General features: G+C 43.1%; 1 protein-coding gene across 3 annotated transcripts in view; it reads right to left on the reverse strand.

Moving 5' to 3' along the window:
* Positions 1-25,269, reverse strand: part of Kdm3 (Lysine demethylase 3) — a 165,990-nt gene that overhangs the window by 125,035 nt on the left and 15,686 nt on the right. For all 3 annotated transcript variants that reach the window (XM_043415470.1, XM_043415469.1, XM_043415468.1), the window contains exon 2: positions 2,184-2,432. In XM_043415470.1, coding sequence (XP_043271405.1) covers positions 2,184-2,432 — 249 coding nt within the window. The remainder of the gene's footprint in view (positions 1-2,183; positions 2,433-25,269) is intronic.

Raw genomic sequence — 25,269 nt, forward strand, 5'->3', positions numbered from 1 at the left:
TTTTGTGTCCCCTGACATTGTCAACGATCGAATGATAACGCGGCTCCTTGAATCCGATAAAAAGGCACGATTTTTCATTATAACAATCGATGAAACTGATTAGATTTACACGTGTAATTATTGATTTTTTTTTCAAGGGAATCGGTCTCGTCTGGAATATGCGTAGGGGAAAAAGGAGAGGAGAAGAGATGGGAACGCTGCGATAGGGACGTACAAGTCCGAGTAGCCGAGTGCGAGCACGTTATCTACATATATAGGATCGCATAAATATACCGAGTAATAGCAAAACTCTCTCACATTACCGCATCCTGCCTACGGACTCGGAATTTATTTTCTCGAGCTATTTCGCCCACTGATTCTCCGCGCTGTTGTGTCATGGGGATTGTGCTTGTGTTTTTTTTTCTCTTTCGAACAATCGGGTCAAATAATCGAAGTCTTACCGAGGCTTTTAGCATCCACGATTTTCTCCTTCAACATTTTTTTTCGCCTTCAATATGAGCGCGAAATTTATGAAAATTGAGAAAGTGTCGGAATCTACGTAAAAGTGGTGGAAAATCGCGAGTCGAATGATCGATTTTCTACCTAAACTTTAAGCACCGAACATTTTCCTCTTCGTCGATTATTTTATTCTAATTGAAATTTAAGTTGATGTTTATATTATTCGAGAAAGCATATAAAAAGCGGAAAAATGTGATTGGACATGAGAATAAATGGAATCTCGAACTTTACACGTTCGTATTTTTCGTCAGAATACTGTTTTCTTAGATACTTAGGGAAAAGTGGGGTAAATATGGACACCGCAATATATCTTTATATTCCGAAAGCCCCGCTTTTTCACGCACTTGAACTCATGCCATAGTCCTATCGATGTTTAATATTGTTCGAGGCGTGAATTGATGTATTTTCGTCGAGGTAGGACCAATTGTAAAATTTCGTACATTTTAATGTAATTTTTGCCTATAAAATGAATTGATCAAACTACAGGATAAACGGTTTCAATATTGTTGAGAAAATAAATTCAATATCCCAGTTCTTTATGAGTATCATCAACGCATTTCCAACTTTGGCTGTCCCCACAGTTTTTTATCTGTTAATTAACTCGTAAAATTTCGCAGTTTGTAGTAATTCCGAACATTCTGCTCCTATTCCATATCAATTGATTGTTTTTTTCAAATTTCAGGTACCTCGTAAAAACATATGAAAGAAAACACCAACGTATGACATCGAGTGCACAAATGAAGCAGTAGACGATGTGAAAAGAAAAAAGTTATTTTTTTTTTGAAAAATATGAAGATTCGCCATCCGAAGACTGGATTGTGTAAATCGAGTGTGAAATGTGGACTCTCGTGATTGCACAAGCAAAAATACGAGTCGAGAATGTTTTTGCGACACGTGTAGCAATTTCTAGTGCAATCTAGATTTACCCCAAGGGCCGTCGGGAGTAACCCCGGAGGTCCGGGGTAAATCCGAATTTACCGAGTGTTGTTTTTAGCTAAGTATCTAGCAATTATTTTTATCTATCAGTTAAAATTTAAATCGAGAATCGTAAACAAGATATCAAAGAGTAAAATACGCGATAAATTTATTTTGTAAATTTATGGCGGTCGGAATTTACCCAATTTCCCCTGCTACTTTCAGGAGGCAATTAATGTGAAGAATGGTTTTAGTTTTTTTCGTGAAATTTTTCTTTTTAACAAAGAATTATCAAAATGATAAATTGATTCGAGAAGGATTTCTCGAAAATGTTTTCTCGACTGGCGAGCTCGATATTGCGCCACCGAAGTCGAAGTTCAATGAATTTTTTTCCGGTCATTCGACGTTTCGTATCGAAATTCAGCCGAAGCGGAGATTACTTTTTTCTGCGAAGATGGTGGAAGGTGATGAAACGTGGTAAAAATAAAAAATCAAATTTTGGCGAAAGAGTTTTCTCTGCCCGTATCTGATACAATTGCTCAGGACACTAACACAAAATTCAATTCCCCGATTTTGTTCAAACATGCGTGCACAACTTTTTGGTAAATCCACGAACACGCGTGAACAAATTTTGGAAATTATTCGACAGCAAAAGTCATTTCCGAAATGCCCGTTCTGTAACTTGAATAAAAACGAATCCCGTTTTCGCAAGTTTTATTTCGTTGTATTTCTTGTAATAAAAGGTAATAAGCAAAGACGAGAAAACTTACGATAGCGGGCGAAGCGACAGTATTGGCAGTGGTGACAGAACCCCTGAGTAATTTTCCGTTGAGCCTGTGGTGATGATTATTATTGGCGTGATTATATTGGTCGATTGGCATGAGGCTGTTGTGTCGAGGATCAGTTCTTTCGGCCCAGCAGAGGCCCTTCTCGATGAGAAAAAACGAGAAAACAGCATCCCTGTGGGGCGACAGCCACTCGCGTCTCTGCCACTCGACGTCGTCGTATTCGACGAGAACCTGCAAATAATAAATCATAAAAAAACAATATAATCATCCACGAAGCAATAATTGTTTCCTATTAAAAAATGAACCTTGTTTATCATCATTATAGGTATCGTGTTATTATTATCACTAAAAGAAAAGCAGAACAAGCGAGCTGTTGATACGACGCTGAAGTTTGCAACGTTCGAGTCCAACGAAATGAACGAAAAAAACATTTGTAATTGAGCATTTTTTAATTTCACGAAGCATCGGTGCAGGTTGAGAAACTACGAATTGCAAATTCAAGAGGGAACAAAATCGGAGAGTTTTTTTAGACCATTTCGTTGGACTCCAACGTTGCAAACTTCAGCGTCATCTGTTGATCAGATGTTAGAAAGAAAAAAACTATTGATTTTTTCCTTGACGAAGGTTTTCAGTGTAGTTTGTGTTTTGGCTGAAGACAGTCGAGTTAATTAAGGCTATACGATAAATAAGGAATATTTGAAGAACCTTTCATTATAATTGGAATTTTCTTGAGAAGATTGAAGACCAAGAATCGGAACATTACGAGAACTTTGAAATGAGTTTAATTCAATTCGTGACAAAAGGATAATTTGTGTAAATAATTTCTAAGCGTGATTCACGTATAAGTAACCAATCATTCAATGTTGAGAAAAATGAATGAATAAATAAATGATATAACCCACACTAAACGATCCATTTCAAGTCACCGCGTTGACTCCCCGAAAATTGATTGCTATCAATTTTCGTAATTTTATTCAACCATCGAATATTAAAATATTCGTAATTCCCTATCTTCACGTTATCCGCTTTACAATCTTTGCTTGAAATGATTTAATTCATGGAATTCTGATCGAAATGATCGACGTTACTAAGCAAACAACCACGGACCGGCAAACCACATTAAAGCTTCGGCTATTGGTCTAACTGTCGCGGTTAGATCCTTCAATTAGTTGGTCATTTATTAATCTAAATTCTCCTCTTATTTTAATCCAATTTATATTTTCTTGAAACAGGACGATCGAGCAAATCAAAAGTTGTACGGAAAATTAAAACCGACATGCTGCTCAAATCACTTTAATTTAAACTAAAATATCAAGTTCATCAGGTAACGAATTTTATAACTTTACCAAAAATTTTCACAATATTTATAAACTTGACGTAGTCCTCAGGAAAATACACCAAAATTCGATATTCATCGCTGTCCGATTGAGCTGTCGGATTTCTCAAAATAAAATTCCATTTCGATGGCCTTCCGATTCGGCGATTTTCAATCACCCGACGCACGAGTGAAAAGAAAAATTGACGAATTCGTAATAAAAAGGAAGTTCGGCATAACCGTTGAGGGGAATAATCGATTGCACTGAAAAAGAGTTTCACAACGCATCGATCCGCGCGCGATAGAGCGTTAATAAATCGGGAAAGCGGAGAGAATGAAATTCCGATAGTGCATAAGTAAGCCTCGGCCACGACCTAGCCCGAAATAATACAATCATTCGTCGTCTCTCTCGTTCTTCGAACGTCCGAGGAAAGGAAAAAAGCGTGCGCGCGCGCGCGGACGCACGAAGAGGCGAGCCTCTCATAAATAATTCATTTTGCGTTTGACGATTCACACGCGGGTGCGTGCCAAGTCACGCGCGGCTCTCGTTCCCAGTTCCTCTCGTATTACGCTGACCGTTGTCGCTTCCGCTAATACGAATCAGATGTACGAGTATGTGTAAAAATAAAAACAGGAGGAAGGAGACTGAACGAAGCGCGTATGCAATTTGCTTGTTTGTCTCGAACGATTTTTCATTACCGATTCAATTCATAACTTTTCTCGCGACACGCAAACGTTTTATGATACAAATGGAGAAACAAAGAAAGGAAGAAAAAGAAAGGGAACGATGGAAATACGTAAAAAAATAAATAAAAACAGGTCGCTCTAATTTGCGAGGAGGAAGGCGAGCCCGCGCGATGTTTACATTCGAGGCCTTCCACTCGAGCGAGTATCGGGAGAGTCCATAATTGTGATCTCGTGTATTATTCATGAGAAAGTCGACGAGAGCGTCCCCAATGTGAATCCAAACAAGAGCAGACAGCGAAGCAAGATGGCGGACGTGTGCTCGCGCGTGTTCGAATGCGTAACGAGAGATGCGACGACGAGTTTATTGACGTGAAAATTTCATCATTTTTTTCGCTCAATCGAAGGCTCAATGAAGAACTGAAAATCACAAAATTCGGAGAACGACGTTACCAACCGCGATATCTCGAGCGGAGCGGATATTCTTCAAGGATTAACTCTGCCGCTGCACGGCGGTACGTCAGTTTGATATTATTAATGAGATTAGATATTTCAGGAAACGCGAGAAACTACGCGGCAGCCCGGTTCGCCTGCCGCGAAACAGGATAATGAGACGAGCTCGTTCGAGGGATTATTCATATTTTCTCATCGGACAGCTATACGAATGACATCTGTCACTTGTACTCCGAGCGAAAAAGAAACCAAAAGGGGCTTCGAGACGTTGGGAAATGAACCTTCCTCGACGTCGTTTCATTAGGCCGGGACTGAGACGGTGAAGAAATCAATAAAAACCGGGCGCGAGACTGGAAAATTTTTTTCATCCAAGTTCGATTTGCTTCGTCATTTGTAGACTCGCACTTTTTAGATTGAAGAAAACTCTTCGAATGCGAACGCATCGGTGAGCTAAGAAAGATTTTTCATTCTCAAACGATCCCATTTTAAGCGTGGACTGAATCGATATTCTCATCCACAGTTTGCACAAAAGTGTCAAATAAAATTGGGTGATTTTATCATTCGTATGATTGTGATGAAAAAATTATCGAAATTTGTACAATTTCATGAAAGAATTGACGAGATTTGAAAAATCTAGTATTTGGCCGAGTTCTACCACAATCATTTATTTCTCAAAAGTTGCAGAAAGTTTAAAGATTTTCATAACTTGTACAATTTTGGTTGGGGAAAGTGATGATAATTTCGAAAAGTTGGAATATTTTCATAAAAAACTTGAGAGAGCAGAAACTGTGTCGTGCTCGATTCGAACATTGGAAGCTTATTCCAAAGCACAATTATTAGTCACTTATTCTGTTGATGAAGCTGAGAAGAGATCGAAAGAAAATGCCTTTTAATTAATGACGCTGAAGTTTGCAACGTTGGAGTCCAACGAAATGATTAAAAAAAAACCTCCGATAATTCGAGTAATTCTCCAATTTCATTTCTTGTCGAATTCGCAATTCGTAGTTTTTCAATCTGCACTGATACTTCGTTACGTAAAAAATTGGTGAATTACGAATGTTTTTTTCGTTCATTTCGTTGGACTCCAACGTTGCAAGCTTCAGCGTCGTTTTAATTAGCGAGTGCATTAAAAATAAAAGGGAAATAATACGATAAGTTTTTCAGCGATCCGTGGTTGGCGAAATTGAGAAGACGGAGGAGAGGCGAATCTAATGTGAAAGAGTAATAATAATAATTGTCATATCGGTTATACGATTAAGCCAACTAGCCTACATTGGCCCCGGAGCGCGAATGGTCGTGATGGGGAGCAACGACCCGCGGGTAGGGAAGCAACGAGTACGAGTTTCATCGCGCGAATAGCAGCAGCACAAACGTTCTCTATACACCGCTCTTTCTTCTCGATGTGTGCGCCGGAGAGACGGTCGATGGAGGCGGAAGAAGAGAGGCTGCTGCTGTCGCTGCTCTGCTCGGCAGTTATGGCTCCGAGCCTGCTTCACTCCTGTCGCGATTCGTTCGTAAATTCGGCTCAATCTCGCTGTAATCTTCGCTTGCGCCCTGCCCCGCGACGCCCCTCGCTTTTTTTTTTTCAATCGTATAAAAGCTTAAGGTCGTTCTACGGTTCGGAGAACCTCGGGAAAAACTTGCTCTTTTACGGTTACGTAATCATGAAGAATATTAAAAGAATTCTCATTTCTGCGAGCACCGAATTTCCGAAATTTCATCTTACGAGACGAGTATTCGTAAAGCTATTTAATTCGAGGCAGATTTTTTCGGAAACTTCATCACAATTGGCGAAATGAAGATCAAAGATGCGAATTTACGAAATTGATTCGTTTCACATCTGCTGAAATCTCGGAAACATTGGAATGAAGAAAAATTAGGGCAGAATGCTCGCTGGCCATGCCTCGAGCGATGCCGTTGGTTTTTGACCGTCAAATATTTTGAGACGATGAACGCACCTGGTAGTGATTTTGACACTTGTTCTTGGAAGTACGTTATTATGCAACGACGTCTGCGTTGATCGAATTATTTATATTTTTGAGTAACTGGCCATTTTTCTATTAATAAAAAAATCACCCTGAGCTTTGGAGCGTTGGGGTCTAACGAAACGAATGAAAAAAATATTTGTGCTTCTACAAATTGTTTTTGTCGTTAATTTCGTTGTAAACTTCAGGGTCGTCAAGGAGATTCGGGTCCCGGGCCATCGCGCTTGTGAACAAATGAATTTTATATCAGACCGACGAGCTTCCACGCAACTCTCGGACTTGCCATTCCGGACAAAGCTTGAGCGCACATTCGAGCCTCACAATTAACGATATTTTCAAGGAAGCTTGAAAAAATTGATCATTTCCCAAAGGTCGGGGCTCATCGAGACCTCTGGAATCGTGGGAAAACCGTAGTCAAACCTTGAGACAAATGATTTGGGGGCTTGGTAAAAGTTTACAGTCGCCGGGCTCGTCCGGACCTCGTGTCACCAGCACGAGGTAAGTCCCAGGAATGTTAGTACTCGGAATCTCAGTAGCTTTGCGATAAAAACGGCTCGAGGGAGCTCGAGGGACGTCCGGAACACGAGAAAATGATGGGCGCGCATTCGATCGTAGTTTCCAAAATGAATCGAGACGAAAAGTGAGTGCAGGAATGTCGAGCGTGCGCACAGAAGAAACGCAAGAGAAGGGGAGACGACGGAGAGCGCGGGAGTCGGCGATCCCGCCAACGCATGGTCGGGGATCGAAGTTTGTGAAAGCGATCGCGAGGCGGCGTTACTGTACGGTCGGTTGGATTCATGATGGCGTCGAGTGGTTTGTAGGCCACGCCTCCGGCAGGTTCGCGTGGGTGGGATTAGTCCGTAGCCGTGGCAACGGTCGGCCATGCTCGTTCTCGACCTGCCTCAAAGTGGCCCCTTCTCCGTGCGAGGTAGCCTTTCGCGAGGGTACATTATCCCCACCCTGGGCACGGAGGATATTTCTCCGGTCTGGCAGTTGCAATGTGCGAGCGGGAGCCGCGTGCGCGGGGCGCGCGTCCTCTCGTCGCGAGAAGCCGTTCGTACGGGCGCGCTCGCATTGTTGGCTGAACGTGCGAGCGCCCTCGGACGGCATTTTCAACAATGCGACGTGAATTCCCCTCCCGGTTCGGTGCCACCCTCGGGTTTGACATTGCGGCATTGTACGTTGTTGTTTTTTCTTCTCATTTCAATAAAGCCAGCGCCATTGGAAACAAGAAATACGGCTTTTTTCTCGTATTCTTTTGCGAATGTATGAAACAATCGCCGCGCGAAGGAATGAAGCGTTTGTTACGCGATCGGACGCAGTTTTTCCCATGCGCGCTTGATTAACAGAGTCATGCCTCGAACTCGTACGCGCCTTTCGACGCTCCTCTGCATGTGCGCGTGCGTCCGTGGAAACGAGTCTCTCGAGTGTCTCGCCCGCGGTGGTGATGAACCGATGAAACGAACACGCGCAATTGCGCGAGGCTTTATCCCCGGGAGCGGGACACACGATTTTTATCTACTGCTACGGGGCCGGGGGAGGAGGAACTTTGCTTCGCTTCGCTTCGTCGTCCTCGCACACCTTTGTGTATACAAACAAACGGAGATCTATATTTGATGACATAAATATTTGACGGTACACTCTGTACAGATTATACAACCTGTTATTTCATTAAGGCTTTACGTCTGTTGACCACAGTAGAGTATAAATACTGTGATCGTTAATAATAAGCATTAGCTCTGATCGCACTCAACGATCGATCCCTTCGGTGAAACGAGACCGGAGATTGAGGAATAAGTTGAGGCCGTACACTCATTTTTTTTACCCAAAAGTCATGACCTGTACCTTTCAAAAGTTAGGCCAGTTTACAGTTTGGCAATGTTGCATACACTTTAAGGTAGAGTTGGGAAAAAAAAAGACGAAAAACTGGTGAAACCACAGTCGAAAGCACGGACGGTGACGATCCTGGCCTGAAAAAAACTGCACGGAAAACGGATTATTATTAACCATTAGTGTGCACACCTTCACAGCGAGACATTTCGCGCACATGGGGTCACTTTGAGCCCAGGTCATTTTTCACATCGAATATCTCGGTAACTATGCGCTTTTCGGAATAAAAGGTTTGGTCACTTTTTGCAGTGAATTGATCCAACTTTAAGGCTGCAAAGTCGGATTTCCAAAAAAATCTGATTTCGTTGTTCAAAAACGTGCTCAAAGTTGGTAGTGCGCGTAAAAAGCACTTTTTCGGTTGAATCTCTCGTAAAAAATTAAATTTTGAGTTTTGATAAAAATCCTTACAGTGTTTTACAGGCAAGGGTCCATGCTTTGAGGGAAAAATAGTCCACTTTGCAACCGTTCCAAAAAGTGTATTTATTTTGGAGTATAAAGTTGGCTATGCTCCCTACTTTTAGAGAGGGGATAACGATTTCTTAATATTGGGGGTTTTACTTATGAGGTGCTCATCTGTAAATGCTATTCATGTGAGAAAAAAATTTTGGGGTCAACCTGACCCCAGTACCTGCACACTAAGGGTCAACATAATCTCAGCAAATCTCCTAATAAATGTGAAAAAATTGACGTGTCTTGACTTCCATAAGGTTACATGTTATTTGGCCAAAATTGTTATTTATTTTTCTCAGCAACGACGCTTCTAAGCTGTCTGAAAATTTAACTGACTTTTTTTTACACTTCACTTTACAAGATGACATAATTTTCATTCTAATGCCTCAACTTCCTTAAGGTGAAGGTGGAACACGAAATAAAAATAATCAGAATTTTATCAAATTTCGTGATAACATTCTTTGGCATAAAGTATACAAATACAATTTTTTTCAAATTCTTTTACCACGTGGTTATCGAATAATTGAGCGCTAAATCGAAGTTTTTATGCACGAGATGTAAACTCTATGCTTACACAGGTGAACTTTAGTGTTCAATTACTCGAGAGTTATGTGGTAGAAAAATCTAAAAAAATTTATATTGTTTTATATATTTTAAAAGAATAAATTTACCAAATTTTATGAAACTCTTATAATTTTGAAATTCTTAATATTTTTAACATCCTTTAGCATGGCAACATTGTATCGTCGCGATCCACCCTCCTTAAGGAGAAAAAAGTTCACGTCCTCCGTGTGCTGGATAATAGAGCTGGCGTTTCGATGGATTCGTGTCTTCGTGAGCCCAAAGCATTTTTTCATCGTGAAAAACATGAATAAAGAAAAATCTCGTGGAACGTTTCTTCGCCGGAGTGTGTTGAAAACTGAGACAAAAACATTTCTCAACGATGCCGCTCTGCTCGTACGGTCGCTCCCATCCCGCCGCCACCAACGTGTTACACACACGTTCTCGGTTGCATAACCGCTAAATATCACAATTCCGTGGGCCGTTGCGTCACCCGGCGAGGTGGTTCGTGTGCGAGCGAGATCACAAGGGGGCAAAGGTTCTCCTGTCGAACGCTCGAAGGTTCGTTCCACCATTTCTCTTTCTGTCCGCCGCGATCCATTAAACGTATACATGTGCGAAGCCTACCAAACAAAAAAGAGAAAGTTCACAGTCCGTTTCTATGCCCCGAGAAATTCTCTTTTCTCGCTGGCCCCCCCAACCGGCTCCCGCCCACGCAACGACGTTTTTTTCGGAATCGCTCCGAGAACAAGCTCGATCGAGCTGCAGTCAAATCCAAAAATTCACCTGAGTCTCCGTCGAGGGATCGAATCCTGTGAGAAACCATTCGGAAAAATTCATTTTTTACACCTTTTCGCGTATAGAAAATTCGAGACGATGGTTTCTGCAAAGAGCAACAAAAAACCTGATTTCCTGCACTTACCAACCGATGACGACGAGTAATCAGTTGGAAGTAATCGAAGCTTATCAAATTTCGATAAAACAAACGAGATAAAATATGCTTATCGAGAGGAGGATATCGGAGAGAAAAGAGAAAAGTGAGAAGCGATCCGTTCCCTGCAAATTTCGTTTCCCCGTGCGTGGTAAAAGATCTCGTAGCTCTGCGACGCGCGTCAGTGTGTGTGCATATTTGTTCATATGGCATCAGCAGCGTAACACCGGAAGTTGGAGGCCACCGGCTGACCTTGCGCCTGTCGAGAGTTCTCTCTCTCTCTCTTCCCGACTCCCTCACCCTCTTGTCCGCGCACTCTTTCCCTCTCGAAGCCGTCCCATTCGAGCGGTCACTTCCGTGTCGATTAGCACATTGTTTTTCTTTTCTCTGCCTCGTTCTTTCTTCCACTCTCTTTGTTGCGTTAGTTTCGAAGCTTAATTGATCGATGTGAGAAAACAAAGTTTTCGTTTAAACTGCGGTACGAGGAGTGTCCTTTCGACCCTTTTTTGTGCACGCCTTTTTGTGGACCGATAACACGCGGCTCCTGACCTCGAATGCGGTTAATCGAAACTCTCGCATCGACGTTTCGGCGTTTGTTATCGATAAATCAAAGAAAAACAATAACCAAAGCGCTTGAAATTTCCGAGTGTCTCGTCGCCGTAAATTTTTTAAAGAATTTTTCAAACGAAGCGAAACTCTGTTATCGTCGTCTATCTTCCAGCCTGTTCCGTTTGTTTTCCGTACGTAGCGGAGGACGCAGCGAGAGGCTGCGAGGCATCGAGGGCATTGTGATTCGTAAGTAACGCCGCGCAGCAGCGGACAGTTTCATTGTTCAAATCCATTGTGCATTTCTCGATTTATAAGCAGTCAAACGTCGCGGTGACGTATAAACAAACGAACACGGCGACTGAATCTGACAGCAACTTATTTTCTTTACAGATGTTGTAAATACGTATAGATATGGATTGCGAATGTTTTATAAATATGATCAAAGAACGTGCAACACCGAGTCTCCCGTTCGCGGCGACGTGTATGCTTTTAGCAAGATCTAACATTGAGTCACTCGATCTTTTTCTCTCTCGGGCGGCACACGACATTCGGAGAGCGCTGGAAAGTTTCGCTGTCTGTATACACGATATCGTACGCCCCCTGTGCTCCTCTGGCACAGCGTACACCAACTCGTTTTCCCACTCGTAGTCATCGGATCGGATATGGACCCCTTTAAATAACCTGGAACCGTAATATGGGCCATTCAAGCCGATAGAACGATATCCCCCGTTTCATTTATAAGGTGTCCGAAAAATCGGGCTCGAAATTAGGCAAATCGTCTTTCCGAATCGCTCGGAATTCGTTCAACGCGCGCCTCGAGCGTGCTCGCCGCATTGATTTCGGCCCGGGAACTTTGGGCGCTCATAACTTTTTATAGAATTCACGCTTTCGTCACGATGAAAAAGTATTTTAAAATCTCATAAAACGTCACTTCGATCGTGGCATATTTCTCGAGCGCACCGCGCATAAAGGGTCGTAAACTCGCGCTCGATAAATGTGGAGCTGTGAATTGTTTCGGTCGATGGACACGCCGATTTCACCGTTCGGTCGCTCGTTACGAGTAAATAAATTAAGTACTGTAGCGCTACTCGCGGAGGTTATATGTACGAAGGCGAGTGGAAAGTTGGACTCGAAACTCTCGACACTTGTGTTTTTGTCTTCTACGTAATGGACGATCGATGTATGTCGAGCTTCGTGTACGCACTTACTATTTAATAAACACGTCCGATTTCGCGGTAGTACGTTATTCGATATCCCTCTTTATGACCTAATATCGAAGCGTCATCGGTATACAACGAAAACTCGTGAAACGTCAACGTAACTGCCGTTACCGGAGGATCTTTGGAAAAAAATATTTTCGCCCTTTAAAATGTTTTTTTGTGCTTCGAATCAACGTTCGTCGCAATCGAGTTTTCGTTTTGAAAAAGTATCGTCGATTCGACGTTTATCGTGGCGATTTAAAAAGTGTTTATTCGTGTCAACAAACGAAAGGCTCGAATCAATCGAGAACTTCGATCGAGATAACGAAATATTGTTGAATCAACAAATTTTAAATATAAGCGTAAAACGAACGAGACCGCGCGGCAGATTTGGCGTGGTCCTGCGGGAGAGAATTCGGACACGGTTTATGCACTTTTATTAAAGTCGAATCGTGCGGAGGTAGAGCCTTCGGGAAAGCGAGAGCCCTTTTCTCCCGTTTTTTCATCACACCCTTCGCGTGTTCTCTCCGCGAGCGTATCTGGGCGTTGCCCGAGAGCTGGCGATAAACCGGAGAGGTAGTGAGACGAGAGAGAGGAGAGGAGAAGGGTTGAGCGCGCCCTGTGTGTTGCTACCCTCCCGTCGATCGGTGGGCGAAGCCCGAGCTTATTCCGTTTCTCTTGGTTTCACAGAGTCACTCGGAATGACAAATTAATTGAGATTCCAGCTGAGGAGCCGTTCCTTTCGATAATTTCTCCTGTCGTTTTAAAAATTCAGAAATTTTCAAATTTTACGTCCAACTTGCCGCTATTTTTTAAGGCTAAGACGGCAAGAAAATTTCACATCGTTTTATCTCACTACTTTCCTTCATTTTCACCCGAATTAATATCCATCGCCACTTTCCATTGCGCTCAAATTAGCAATAAAACGTGTTGAACGAATTTTCGCGTTAATTTTTAGTCGAAACTCTTCAAGCCAGAGAAAAAAGCACAAAATTCACGGCGTTCCGCAGGATCAAAAGAGAGGCAAATCGGGAATTTAAATCACGGAAGAAATTCTCGCCGATTCTGGTAATAAAAAGCCAAAAAAGGGTCCTCGACCGAGGAAACTTTGGCAGTTAACCGCGTTATGATGCTGAAGTTTCCAACGTTGGAGTCCAACGAAATGATCTAAAAAATTGTTCAATAATTCCAGCAATTTTCCAATTTATTTCCTGCCGAATTTATACTTCGTAGTTTTTCAATCTACACAATTATGATTCGTGAAATAAAAAACTGATGGATGTATCATTTTGTTTTCATTCATTTCGTTGAACTCCAACGTTGGAAACTTCAGCGTCGTACCGCGTTGCAGAAAAGCTGGAGCCTACGAGAGCATCTCCTTTAAAGCACGCGGTGTCTTTGATACAGGCTCGCGTTGCTAGGCCGTGTATCATGCTTCAGGTCCGCGAGCTCATTCCTATGCAACGGTACATAAGATCGAAAAAATAATAAAACTCGTTGAAATGTCACCGCGGATTTCATGAAATTGCAATTAAAAATATGAAAAAACAAAAAAACATTCAAAAAAGTTTCGAAAAAACAAAAAAACGAATAAAAAACAAAAGAAATATCGAAAGGTCGAGAAAACTGATAGATTCGTAGCATTATTCCTCGAACGATCAGAGAAACGACTATACCTTCCAAAAAGCCCAACATCGAGGAACGTTTTACAATCAAATTGGACATTTCCATATGATGAAATTTCTGTAAAGGCCTCAGTAGCGAATAAAAACCAGCACGCGCAGCGAACAAAGTACCAGCAGTTTTACAAAACTTTAAGAATATGAAAAATTTCCGCACTATTCAAGAGTTTGGTGAAAGAAAAACGTTTTTTTCTATTCGGCCGATGGTAGAATGTCAGAATTTCAGTTCGAAACGTCTCGTGCGTGGAATCCCGTTGAGAACGAGCGTTCCCCTTTAAGCTCGATGCGGTGGAAAGAGAGGGATGAGAGAGCGAGACAAGCGGGTACACCGCAAGAACGTCAGGTTGGGTCGATCGCTTGCGGATAATGTCGCGGTGGCGGACGCCGGGGAGGGGAGAGGACGAGCGCGAGGGGGCGGAGAGTTTGAGTTGGCGCGCGCGAGCCCGAGGGATTGAACAGGGGCGGAGAGAAGGAGGGTCGAGAGCGAGGGTGCGCGTCGGAGCGTACACGAGAAATTCTAGTTCGTCCGAAAGACGCGCGGATGCTGAAACATCCCCTTTAACGTGACGGCGATGAGGGGGAGGAGGACGACGGCGGAGCGGGGCTTCTCCCTGCTCATCGTGTGCTCGTTCCAACCACTCGAAGCACACGAGGTCGCCGCCGCCTCGAAAACTTCTGCCGGTGACTGCGACACGATCCTCCGACGAAAAAAAAAAAAAACACAAATTGAGGTCGCTGAAAAATCTTCCGAGAATCAACAAACCGCACACTTTTCGTTTTTTTTCTGAGCTTTCATCGTAGCGAAGGGTGACAATTTTTCGTCATAATATCCTCACGGGGGGAACGAATGATTCTTGATGGAAAAAATTCGAGGGTGAAAAAGCATTTGACCATGTTTTTTTCGTCGGAACGCGCCAATAACCGTGCAACAGTTTTTATCTTTATTTTCGAAATATTGCGATTTGATTTTATCCGAAAAAATCATTGAAAATAAATATTCTTTTTCAATTAAAAATTATTTGTATAAACGTAGGAGAAATTCTCGGTTATATTCGTGGCAGAACAGCTCGATGCAAATGTCACTGGAAATATTCTACACGGAGACGGAGAGCTCGGATCGGAAGACACTTAAATTTAGCTTCGAGTTCAGGAGGTCTAAACTTTGAATTCGGTCGTTCAAACTCTCTTTTTTTCAGCCATCCTTATTTTGGGCTCATTTCGAACATTCGATAAAGCCAAAAAAAGTGAGATAAGACTCTCTTCGGTTCATCAATTCGATAAAAATGATTTTTTCCTCCCCTAATTAATGTGAATTCCGTGAATTAGTGTCGATCTAAAAATAGTCGATATCAGTGTGGTGGGGATATTTGGAGAAAGAAGCTTTATGACAGAGGGCGTTGTAAAACGTGCTTCAATAACGCAGCACAGAAAGAAACGATCGCGTTCCATTCTTGGGCAGTGAATGGACACGAAAAGAATGCAATGAGAAAAATATAAACAGTGAAAAAGGACAGGGAGATGGAAAGAGAAAAATGATGAGAAGGAGAGAGAGAGAGAGAGAAACGAGAAAATATTTGAGCGTTGCGGTCACGCGCCAAACTACACGCTCTCGAAGCAAAAAACTCGAGCTCGCTAATTGCACGAGGTCTTCTTCCCGACTAGTGTGCACGAGCACGCTTTTACGAGCACGCGTTTCCACAGGCCTGTGCTTGTCAACAATTTAGCCTTTTATCGCCTTTTCTCCGTCTCACATCGTTATAAAATACGTGTATGTATTCATGTATGCGCATATGTACAAACAAACAAATGGCGTCTTGAGGTCATCGGAGCTATCGAGCTGCCAGGGTCACGCTCTCCAACCTCAGTCATCTGCTCTCGTACGTTAAAAAGCGTGTGTTATCATCTCGGCTCGATCACTCTGTGCAACCCTCCGGAGCATTTCGTCCGCAAAACTCGAATATCCATTTCTTTTCACGCCTTTATGGTTCGTGTTCTGTTCATCCTCGAATTCGAGACGGGAATGCGGTGAGGTTATTTCACGCTTTCGTTGCTCGATCAATAGGCTCGAAGGATCAATAACTGCCAAATTTTGAGGCGCCCGTTGAGGAGCTTCGGGACAAGTGGCTAAGCCTTACGACCTCGTTGAACCTTCGAACGAACTGGATCGAGAGATCGGAGATGAAAAAACGCTTTTGAAGACGAGGCTCGCGATGTTTGGCGAGCAACAGGGATTTACGAATGGAACGGTGCGAGAAAAAGTTTTTTAAACTCGCTGGAAAGCTGCCAACCGGGTGTGCATACTTTTGCAATCGCGCGGTCTCCAAAAACGAAATAATTCGTTCATTCGTTATTCGCTCATTCCTCGACGGTCAATTCCCCATTGTTTTTTTCAACTTCTTTACCGCTTTTTTTGTCATGCCACTTCGACGTTTGATTTTAAATTCAAAATTTATTCCGAGATGCCAAAGACTTGCTTGACAAACTTCTGAAAATCGATTTTCATTTTCAACTATTACAAGAATCGTATAAGCAAGAAGAAGAGACCATACTTTGTCTGGTCACTCGGAGGGAGTCTTTTTTTTCGAAAAAATCTTCGCATTCGTCGTGGAAGATGCTCCCGTCTCGTTTTTTCGCTTATTCGTACAGGGAAGTCTCATGTTTTTGAGTATATCGTAGGATTAGCCTAGAAATAAAGGTGAATAAATTGAGTGAGGAAGATCGTAAATTTAAATGGAAACCATCGGCGATCGTGTGTGCGTTTGGTCGACAATAAAAATTGAGATTGAATTATTATGATTATTTGATATTTATGGTAATTGTAGGGACTCTGTTTTAACGAGAAATCTTAAACGAAATATGAGAATGGCCGCGACGACGCGGGAGACGAAATTGTGAATTTATATATAACAGAAATATACGCGTATATGAAAAAAGAATGTCGACAAGTCTCGTGTGCATTATATCGTGCAGGCGAGCAGGCAGGCAGGCAGGCAGGCGGGCGGGCTTATTCCGAAGTTTCGTTTTTTTCGTTTTTCAAGGGAGCGACGACTCTGTCACGGCGAGTTTTTGTCTTTGGTTGGTGGGCCACAAAGTGCTCGTCCAAAAATCCGGGTCTCTTTTCCGAGCATATATTCGTTGGAGGCCGCACATGTGAGAGGAGACTGCACCCGCAAAGGCAGCTTCAGAAATAGATCCGAGAAATAACTCTCGTCGCTTCCCCTCCGCTTCTTTTTATTTTTACAGTTTCTTCGAGAGCCTGTTTTCTCGCAATCCGAATATGATCCTTTCGATCGAATTAATAAAGAGCAACGATTTGAGACAAAACTTTTTACGAATATCCGTGGTGAGGGAGGGTAACAAAAAAACGAATAAGAATAATTCCGAGGAGAAGAACCGCTAAGAAAATGAGATTGACGTCGCGAAGGAAAATATTTTTTCCCCAATTCTTTCGATTCTCGGACGAGAGAGAAGTACGACCGAATCCAAAAGTCACCGCGTCACCTTTTTCCTTTCATATTTTCGAGCCAGAAAGATCGGGAGAGATCGGAAGAGTGAGAGAAAAGTAAAAGACAGAGGGAGAGCTGAATTTTCGACTGTGTAAGTTCGAGTCGGATCCCCGGACTCGCGCTGCTGCTCCTACAGCTGAGGAAGGAGCAACAATGAGTCGAAGAAGCCCGAGAGACCTAAAGTATATATAAAAAAAGAAGATCGAAGGTCGCCAAAAGTCCATATATATATCGATACACACAGATGTAAAAGGCGAGGGAAAGGAAGGCCGGTGGAATAGGACAGGAGGAAGAGAGAGAGAGGGAAGAAAAAGCGAGTTGCCATGGTGACCATCAAAGGCGCCGATCGCAGAGACGGGAGAGGTTGAGGGGTTGAGGTCTGCCCCTCTCGGTCTTCCCCGCTGGCCCCTTTATCGTCGACTTTGTTACAGGAGCTACCGCGCCCGCGATGCGGAAAATACGTCCAGAACGCCGTCCCTTTTCTTTCTCTCTTTATCTTTATTTTCTCTTTCTCTTTTCCTCCCGAGTCTCTTTTCATCCGAAAGATGCTCGCACGCTCACATGTTCTCGCCGAACACACGCGACACTCCCTCCCATTTGAGCCCTTTTTCTCCTCCAATCGGCGCCTCTCCCTTTCGCTTTTCCACGAGCAACTCCACCCCCGCGCGCGCGCGCGCGCGCGCGAGGCGTAGAAAAAGAGCGAAACTCTCGGGACGAGAGACCGAAAACTATTTCGCAAAATTGAAAGGATCCCTTCGCCGTCTCCTTCTTTCCACTCCCCCGTCGTTTTATCCGCGCCCTTCCTCTCTCCCTGGAGAGCGAGAGCCGGCGCATAATTTCGGGCTTCCTTCCAAGGACGAGAATATAGCTTTTGTTTCTCTCCTCTTAATTCTATCGAGAAAATTCCACGAATTTCTCAATTTCATCAATACGTGAAGAAAAAAAAATATATATTTAAAATCGTGACAACCCGCACGGGATTAATTAACGCCGATAAAGCTCTCGAGTAATTAAAATCTTTTTTTACGAGTCATCTTGAATGAGGATATAAAAGTCCTTCAGCGAATTTCATGTAAAGAGAAGAGAGAAAAATTTGACGAACATATTCCGAGTCGATAGGTTTTTCAGGCACGTAAATGGGGGTACGCGTTCGTAACGAGTATCTGCACGATAACCCGGGAAGGAACGAATCATCGGATTGCAGAGTGAAGAGTAGACACGAGGAGAGAAAGAAGGCTTTTCCCAGGGAAAAAGGAATGAAAAGGGAGGAAAAAAGAGAGGAGCGAAAAGGTGGCAGAAGAGACGAAGCTGCGGGGGGTGAAGAGGGTAAGGTTATGTAGGCCTCGAGACTCGGTTGTGCCAGGGGCGAAATGGGTAGGGGGATTTATTGATCCCTGGCAGCCCTTTTGCCCCACATACCGGACTCTTTTTTTCGAGTCTTTATCCCCGTATACACAGAAAATCGTGGCTTTCACACGTACGCGTATACATGTATGAAGAAGCACGTACAAGGTGTAGTGAAAACGGTAGCTGCGAGTTGTAGGATCAAAAGATGATGGAATTTCAAAGGGAAAAGTCCTTGGGCACTTTTTCGTAGGACACACCGTTGACGAGATATGAGGAGGAACAAGTCGCAGCGAATCGCCGCGGCGAAACGCGAAAAATGGGCGGGCCGCGAGCGCCCGATTGGCCCCCACTGATCAGCGAATATCTTTGGAACGCTGCGACCGAGAGAAAAACTCGACAGGACTTTTCTCTTCAAAATTTCACGATCTTCGTCCTCGATAAGTCTCGCGACGCAATATTAGACTCGACGCTTTTTTCACACCCCGTGCAAGTCAGCTTTCCTTACGTCTCGCGGACCTCACTACTTAAGATCAAAAGCTTTTTATTTCTCTCTTCGCACAGACACGCGCGCGCGCGCGCTTTTCAACCGCGCGGCGATCTCCATTCTCTTCTGTCAGATTTTCCTCTCGTATGTATACCACCGCGTAGTGTTTCTCCTCTCGTTTTCTTCGGGTTCGAGCTCGACATTACGAATTCACGAAAGTCGTCAACATCTCGCTCGTTCCCTCGCTTTTTTCTTTCAATGCTCCTTTCAGCTGGCTCCCCCGCGCACGCCTCTCTCCAGTAGTCAAGGCTCTTCACCTCATCCTCACGGACAATTATTTCTCCGAGAGCATTTTCGCCTCTTTTTTTTTCTCGTCCACATCTGTAATGGACCTCTCTCGAGAATGTGTCTATTTGCGTACGTCGACTTTTTCATCCTCGCGTGCATACTCCACCTAGTTTCTCTCCCTTTTTCGTGGCCCATCTTTTTTCACATCTTTGGTTTTTTCATATTTTCGAAAATGTTCCCGTTTCTCTGTGACAACAGAGGTCAAAAAAGAGCTTTCACTGTGTTCGTCGTCAGCACCCTCCAAAAAATATTTTTCCTTTTATTTTTCGTGTCCCCGATCGGGAAATAACTTTTTTCTTTTTCGGTGTAAATAACGCAGCGATTGATCGGTAAATATCGAAGCAGCGCTCGCACAACGACTGAACCGTTGGCGAATAACTGCGCGAATCGAGGAAATTCAAAGAATTCGCGTGCTACGGCCGAGGGAAAATGAGAGAGGCAGAGACGGAAATAAACGTGCGGCAAAAAGAGAATGAAAAAGGGCCAATTACGGAGCGCGCGTATCGAATTCCCATGCCGCGTATCTGAATTCGGGTGACGTAAAAAAAAAACATCGAAAATATGACCCCGATTTCTGGTCAATGAGCCCAAGAATTCGAGACCTCTGACCCAAATATTAAAAATTTGATATTCCGAAACTTTGGCTAACGAAAAAAAGAAGTTTCTCCGAATTCCAAGGTACAAACGCGAGGGGCGAAAAATTCGTGATTAATTTGAGGATAAAATATTCCGACGCGTTGAGTTCGTCGACGTCCATATAATCGGAGGAAATATTCAACGAATTTATTTCATCCCGACATTATCCTGGACTTCTCATAAAAAAAGCTGGGCCGTTGGGCAAGTGCGGGTCGAAAGTTAAAAAAACATTCGAACCGAGCGACGACGATGCTTTGAATGACTCGCACTTTTTCACTCAAAATTTGTGAATATTTTCCAGCGGCCTGTACTTTAAATTCGTGCCCGCGGTAGATAAACTAGATAAAAGCCGAGTTGGAATATTCCTCGATGTATTTATCCGGCGAGTATGTTCGCGCACACGCGTTCGTAACTCGAGAGTCAAAAATGTAGTCGAGCTGTTTTCCACCCGGTGGAAAGAGAAAAATATAAGAAGAAAATTAATAAAGAAAAATTGAAAGAAAAAAAAAGGCACGGGCAGCTCGTTCCCGCAATTTTTGTTCTCTCCGTTCGGGAAGGGCTGTCAGCGAAAAGAGGCAGTCGCCGCCGTCGCCGCGTCGAGGGAACGAGAAGGAGAGAGGCGAACGAGGGTTTGAAGAACCGGGAGAGAGACTCGAATGAGAAACGACTCTCGAGAGCTCCGGAGGTCGAGCACTCTCTTTACCCTCGACACACTCGCCGTCGACACACGGAAAAATAGGTATGGAATTGCGCTCGAAAAAACTGCCAGAGAGAGAGAGAGAGAGAGAGATCGAGGGTGGAACGAAAATTAAAGAAAAAAAAGGAATAAAACGATATGAAACAAAATGTGAAGTGTTGGTTCAAGACACTTGGAAAAAGGCAGGATTCCCAATTTCATACAGTTCGGTGCACCCCCGAGAATCTCATTCGTGCAACTATATAGAAGCCGAATTTTCTCTCGACTTTTTCCATATCCGTTTGAGGACACCGTGTAAATTAACGTGAAATCAAAAATGCGATCGATACTGGAAAAAAAAACAGATAAAACTGTCGGCCACGCTAGGGCGAGACTTCGATGGATCTTTCGAAAAGTTCGTCGAACGTGTCCCACGAATTTATTCCGTCCCGGCAACAAAATTTTCAACGTTTTTCGTGGAGACATCGACCCATCGAGAGGTTCGATTTTCTCAATATTTCACGCGACAATTTGCTTCTCGGAGCACGTGAAAAATAGCTCTCGATGCTATATTCAACAGCCCCGGGAGTGTCTCGAATTCAGACAGGTCGTGAAGCCCTATTCGAAAAGATGGAACGTGAAAAAGGTTCGAAAATACCTCCAAACGAGGTTGGAACGTTTTTATTTATTTAAAATTCCAAAGTGACCAAATCGAAAAAAAACAGTGAATTTTAATCACAGCGGATGTTTGACGATCGAAAAAACTGAAACGAAAAAGATCGACGAAATTTGACTGATTTTATTCCCACTCGAGCACTTCGTGCGACGAGATAAGGGGAATGGAGAGTCTCGTAGGATCGTCGCGCGTGCAAGGGCTCACGCAATGCCTCGACGAGGCTTAGTCTGTACCATAGCAGCAGCAGCGTTTGTCTGTATGAGCGGGCTTTGGTGCACCGGCGTCGCGGCAGCCTCGCGTTTACAGTAGCGTCACACAACAGAGAGCGTCTCGTCGGCACGCTCCGTGCACACGTCAGGGCCGTTGACCCCCTCGTTGCACTGTCCCAGCGTGCTGCAGCCCACTCTCTCCCAGTACGATCCCACTTTTCGTAGCTCACGCGTTCCTTCATTTTGTATTATCATTTGGAAATAAGTTCACTCGTCCGGCGCCGAAATATCTTTGAACGTCGGATTGAACAAATATTGAAAATCATCATTTTTTTGCTTCAATTCACTGAGGGAGGTAATAAAAGCGTAGCAGCTCTTTGAGTTGCTGGATTATTTTATTTTTTCCGAAAGCGACGAACAGTCCGAAAAATGTTTCATTTCCTCCCGCGCATTTCTATGTATTCCGGGCCCGTTATCGATTTTTCGATCGAAAGTAGTTTCGAATATCATGAAAAATGGTTAAATTGTTTAGGTCGTGACTATGCCGAACAATGAGAATCGATGAATCGCGGAAATATTGAAAATTGATAAAAGATTCGAATTCGATAAAAAAAAAAAAAAAAACCATTTTTCAGGCACTTTCGAGCACGGATTTCGACGATCCAGTTTGAGGGATCAATTTTTCGAAGGCGTTGAGGAAAAAAAGCGAAAATACTTCGAAGTTCCCCTTGCCTGGGAATGAGAGAGAAAAAACAAAAGCTTCAGTAGCCGAACAACAGAGAGAGAGAGAGAGAGAGAGAGAGAGAGAGAGAGAGAGAGAGAGAGAGAGAGAGAGAGAGAGAATGAAAAAGAGCGGGAAAGATGTGAGTCGACAAAATTCCGTTCGCGCTTATAGGGGCTTCATCATTTTCTATTAATCTCGAGGGAAGGCGTCAACGCCCCAGCGAGTCCAAGAAACTCGCCTTCTTCCCAGGAAATTTGCGAATAACGGAAGATCGAGAGAAAAACGAGGGAGGGACGGAGTCGGAAAATGTGCGGGAGGGGGGAGAATAGGAAAACAAGTACGAGAGAGAGAGCTCGCCCGGTCGTGAATCGAGAGAGAGCGGAAAAGATGCGCGTAGTCGCCGTGACCTTGAGAATGGTGAAGCGCGCTGAAGGAGTTGCGGCGAGGAGAAGGAGGCGCGGCGGAGAGGGAGGTAAGAATGAGAATGAAGCGTAGTCGTAGGAGAAAAAAGAGGAAGAAGAAGGAGCGAGATCATCTGGACTGTGGCACGAGACGCGTTCGCGATTGTGGCTAACACGGACGATGCGTGCGTGACGCAATAATTCTCGCTGAGCGCCACCTCCGCACCGCAAACTACGCGACGAGAGAGAAAAAGAGAGAGAAAGAGGAGGAAAGAAAAAGGAAACGTGATGGGAATGACGTCAATCAGATCACCGGCGCAAGGACGTATGTGTGCTCGTTAACTCTCTCGCGACTGCAACTTTTGCGACTCGAGGAGATATCGAGCCACACCGACTCTGATAAAAGCTATCTCTTTGATAATTTTATCGGTCCCCTTGTCGCCGTGAATCTCTCGCATGTATATTCGCCGAAAATAGATCGACGCAGCTCTCGTAAATATACGTCGAGGGAGCTCGTTTTCCCTGAGTCTTCATTTTTGGTACTACTTCGCAGGAAAATTAGTGACAGCGAACGATCAAATGAGGTGACCGATAATACGACGCTCAAGTTCGCGAGGTCGGAGTCCAACGAAATGAACGAAAAAAACATTTTTCAACCATTTTTTATTCCACGAAGTGTCGTTCGGTGCAGGTTGAAAAACTACGAATTGCAAATTCGGCGGGGAACGAAATTGGCGAATTAATGGAATTACTGGAGGGTTTTTTTACATCGTTTCTTTGGACTCCAGTGTTGCAAACTTCAGCGTCATTAACCAATTTGATTCTGCCTCGAGAAACAAAATTCGATGATTCAACGAAATTAATCTGAACCGACGAATCGTGCTGGCGAAGCCAACGATGTTTCATGACTTTCGTCGATGCAGTCCTCGATATGCTGACTCGAATAAACATTTTTCGCTACGATCAAAACATCGTTAAACCTCCCTCCAAAGGGTCTGTCGAATCAACAAACCCCGAGAACCAGTGTCCGCTATCCTGCTACGTTGGACCAATCCGAATTTCTCTCCTCGCAGTCTTTTTCCATAAAACTCATTAAGGAGGGTGGATCACGAAACCAAAATAATCAGAATTTCATCAAATTTCGTGATAACATTCTTTCGCATCAAGTACACAAATACAATTTTTTTCAAATTTTTTTACCACATATTATCGCATAATTAAACGTTAAATCGAAGTTCTTATACACGAGATGTAAACTCTATGCTTATACAAGTGAACTTTAGTATTCAATTACTCGAGAGCTATGTGGTGGAAAAATCTAAAAATATTTATATTGTTTTATATATTTTTAAAGAATAAATTTATAAAAATTTTATGAAATTCGTACCATTTTGAAATTCTTAATATTTTTAAGGAGGGTGGATCGCGACGATACAATGTTGCCATGCTAAAGCATGTTAAAAATATTAAGAATTTCAAAATATGACGAATTTAATACAATTTGGTAAATGTTTTTTTTTTAATATATGAGACAATATGAATTTTTTTAGATTTTTTTACCACATAGCTCTCGAGTAATTGAACACTAAAGTTCACCTGTATAAGCATAGAGTTTACTTATATACAGTTATACATCTCGTACGACGCTAAAGTTTCCAACGTTGGAGTCCAACGAAATGATCGAAAAAAACTCTCCAATAATTCCAGTAATTCTCCTATTTTGTTCCCTGCCAAATTTGCGATTCGTAGTTTTTCAAGCTGCACCAACGATTCGTGAAATAAATAATTGGTGAATTAAAAACATTTTTTTCGTTCATTTCGTTGGACTCCAACGTTGGAAACTTCAGCGTCGTCATCTCGTGCATATAAGAACTTGGATTTAACGCTCAATTATTCGACAAGCATGTGGTCAAATAATTTGAAAAAAAAGTTGTATTTGTATACTTGATGACAAAGAATGTTATCACGAAATTTGATGAAATTCTGATTATTTTTATTTGGTGATCCACCCTCCTTAAAACGTGCGTTGGTTTTGGTCACCCTGATTCTTCGAACGACTAAAAACCTCCCGGATTTACATACTTAAGCGATAAAATGGATTTTTTCGACGCATGATCAGTCGTAAAAACGAAAAATATTGAGGATTTACTCCCGCAGCTGAGTCGGCGCTCGCGCGCTCAAGTTTGTTTTCTCGAAGCATATTCGAGCGGCAGTCCAACGACGCGTAGATTTCCGTGTGTCTGTGCCGTAACGTCGAAGCCGAAAAGCTCGGAGGAAAGTACTATCTCCGTGTGTTCGCAGGCGGGGAGATGAAAGTGGGTCAAGAGAGAGAGTAAAAATCGAAAGAAGGAAAGAAAACGTG

Source organism: Venturia canescens, chromosome 3 (genome assembly GCF_019457755.1).
Source record: "Venturia canescens isolate UGA chromosome 3, ASM1945775v1, whole genome shotgun sequence".
In the NCBI taxonomy this organism is placed as follows: domain Eukaryota; kingdom Metazoa; phylum Arthropoda; class Insecta; order Hymenoptera; family Ichneumonidae; genus Venturia; species Venturia canescens.